General features: G+C 56.6%; 1 protein-coding gene across 1 annotated transcript; it reads left to right on the top strand.

Annotated features, from left to right (window-relative positions):
- Nucleotides 1-344: 344 nt before the first annotated feature.
- LOC311035132 (lysophosphatidylcholine acyltransferase 1-like) lies at nt 345-1883 on the top strand (the record flags this gene model as incomplete). The annotated part of the gene is made up of 1 exon (XM_084043214.1): nt 345-1883. The coding sequence occupies one exon, from the start codon at nt 345-347 to the stop codon at nt 1881-1883; it is 1539 nt and encodes a 512-aa protein (XP_083899340.1).
- Between the last annotated feature and the right edge of the window lie 546 nt (nt 1884-2429).

Below are 2429 nucleotides of genomic sequence, written 5' to 3'. Positions count from 1 at the left end.
TTGCAGTATTAAAAAGAGTTTCTTGGAGCTTGAAACAGTGTGCGGACCTCCTCCTTCTTTTTCTACATATTATTCTGACATTAGTACTGATGATCTCCAAGCTGAATACCAGAACAGTTCATGTTGTCGGTCATCTATGAGGTCAGTACCACGATGTCAGTACTATAATGTCAGTCATCTCCATATTTGGGCAAAAACTCCATAATTGGGCAACATGATGAAGCAGCCACCGACCTCCTCCAACCTAAAACACAATGTTACGAACCGTTTATTTCCAGAGCAGTTCATGAACGATGCCGAATAGGTTTCGTCCCGTTGACAGCAGACTTTGCCCATCAGCGACAATGACGTTGCCCGCGGTCGATGCGGGACAAGGAGGCTCGGAGGAGTCGGGAGACGGGCCTCCGCCGCCGCGAAACCCCTTCGTCCACGAATTGGAATTGACCCTCGCGGACAAACTCAGGATCGGACTGATGTCGGTGACGGTGTTCCCGGTGCGCCTCCTACTGGTGGCCTTCTTCATCCTGCTGGCCTGGCTGTTCGCCTTCGCCGCCTCGCTGGGACGCTCCCGACTTGCCGTGGAGACGCAGTCGTGGTGGCGGAGGCTAATGGAGGCGTGTCTGAGGGCCAGCATTCGGGCCATGTGGTTCTGCGGCGGCTTCCACCGCATCAAGGTGAAAGGGGAACAGGCCGCGCCATCCGAGGCCCCCATCCTAATCCTGGCGCCGCATTCCAGCTTCTTCGACTGCATTCCCATCACGGTGAGCCGGGGCTCCGTCGTTGTCAAGCTGGAGCTGGACCGCATCCCGGTCCTAAGCACCATACTCAACTTCATCAGGCCCGTCTTCGTGTCCCGGTCCGACCAGGACTCGCGGAGGAAGACCGTGGACGAGATCAAACGGAGGGTTCGTTCCGGGGGAGAGTGGCCTCAGATCATGATTTTCCCGGAGGCGACGTGCACAAACAGATCGGGCCTGATCCACTTCAAACCCGGCGCCTTCATACCGGGGGTCCCTGTTCAGCCGGTGGTGCTGCGCTTCCCGAACAAACTGGACACCGTGACGTGGACGTGGCGAGGTCCCGGAGTGTTCAAGGTCTTGTGGCTCACTCTGTGCCAGCCGCACAATCCCGTGGAGATGGAGTATCTACCCGTCTACGCTCCTTCGGAGGAGGAGAAGAGCGACCCCGCTCTGTTCGCCCACAACGTCAGGCGGATCATGGCCGAGGCGCTGCGGCTGCCGCTAACGGACTTGTCCATGGAGGACTGCCAGCTGAGCGCGTCGCTGGGCCCCCTGCGTGTCCCGGCCAACAGCGTCCTGCTGGACTTCAACAGGCTGGTCAATCGCCTGGGTCTGAGAACCTTCAAGATGACCGATGAGGCGCTTCGGCGACAGGCCAGCAGAGCCAGGAATCTGCGTGAAGACACGACAATGGGCCTGGAGGACCTGGCGCGGTACCTCGACCTCCCCGTCACGGACACGCTCTCACGGGTCCACGGGCTGTTGTTGGACCCCCGCGGGGGGGCGGATGGACGCGTCGACATCAGGCGGTACGTGATCGCGCTGTCCGTCGTGTGCCGACCGTCGAGATCCAGGGAAACCCTGGGATTGGCCTTCCGGATGTACGAGTCCCGGGAGGATGGGGCGGTCGCGCAGGAGGACCTGGACACCATACTGAAGACGGCATTAGGCGTGGCAGAGCTGAACTTCTCCGCGCTCTTCACGGCGCTGGACCCGGAGAACACGGGGAGGTTCACGTGCGATCGGCTCTGTGCCTTCATGGAACGGCATCCAGACTTCGCCCAGGAGTTTGTCGTCTCTGCCTCTCGTCGCCGTACCGTTGGCGGCCGCAACTGCCAGACCCACACAAAGAAGGACGACTGAAACACCGACGCTTGTCTAACCCATTAAGACCTGAGGCTGATTCTACAAATGTCTTCTAAATCCTAACAGTTTTATGAAGAACCTATGTTTCTGTATCAGTGGTGCTCAAACCTTTTCATGTCAAGGACTCCCAAAATTATATTTACTAGACCATACCCGTCGGCGCAGCGCATCCGTGGGGGGATATGCGCACATGATCTGGCAACCCGGGAGGCAGTTCGTCCCATAGCTGGGCAGGCCCGTAACCATGGCGACAGTGTTTGACAGAAAAACGCTAATAAGAAGCTGAGATTTGATGAAATTGAAAAACGGGCTTCACAGTTGCATTCAGATGGTAATGGTCAATGGCTGTGTGCAAAATCAGAGCAATTGGTCCAGCCAGTGAGGAGAACCGGGTGTCTTCACTCACGTACTCACCACCACTACAGAGGTTACTAGAATTATAGTATGAAGTATGATAGTATGATAGTATGATTTGGCTGCGGACCCCCATCTCAAAATATTTTGTTCCAGGGACCCCCAGAAGCAAAGATTTGAGTTAAAACT

This window comes from Gymnoscopelus microlampas (genome assembly GCF_963454915.1).
Source record: "Gymnoscopelus microlampas genome assembly, chromosome: 19".
Classification (NCBI taxonomy): Eukaryota; Metazoa; Chordata; class Actinopteri; order Myctophiformes; family Myctophidae; genus Gymnoscopelus; species Gymnoscopelus microlampas.
This window is presented reverse-complemented; position numbering and strand designations above follow the sequence as displayed.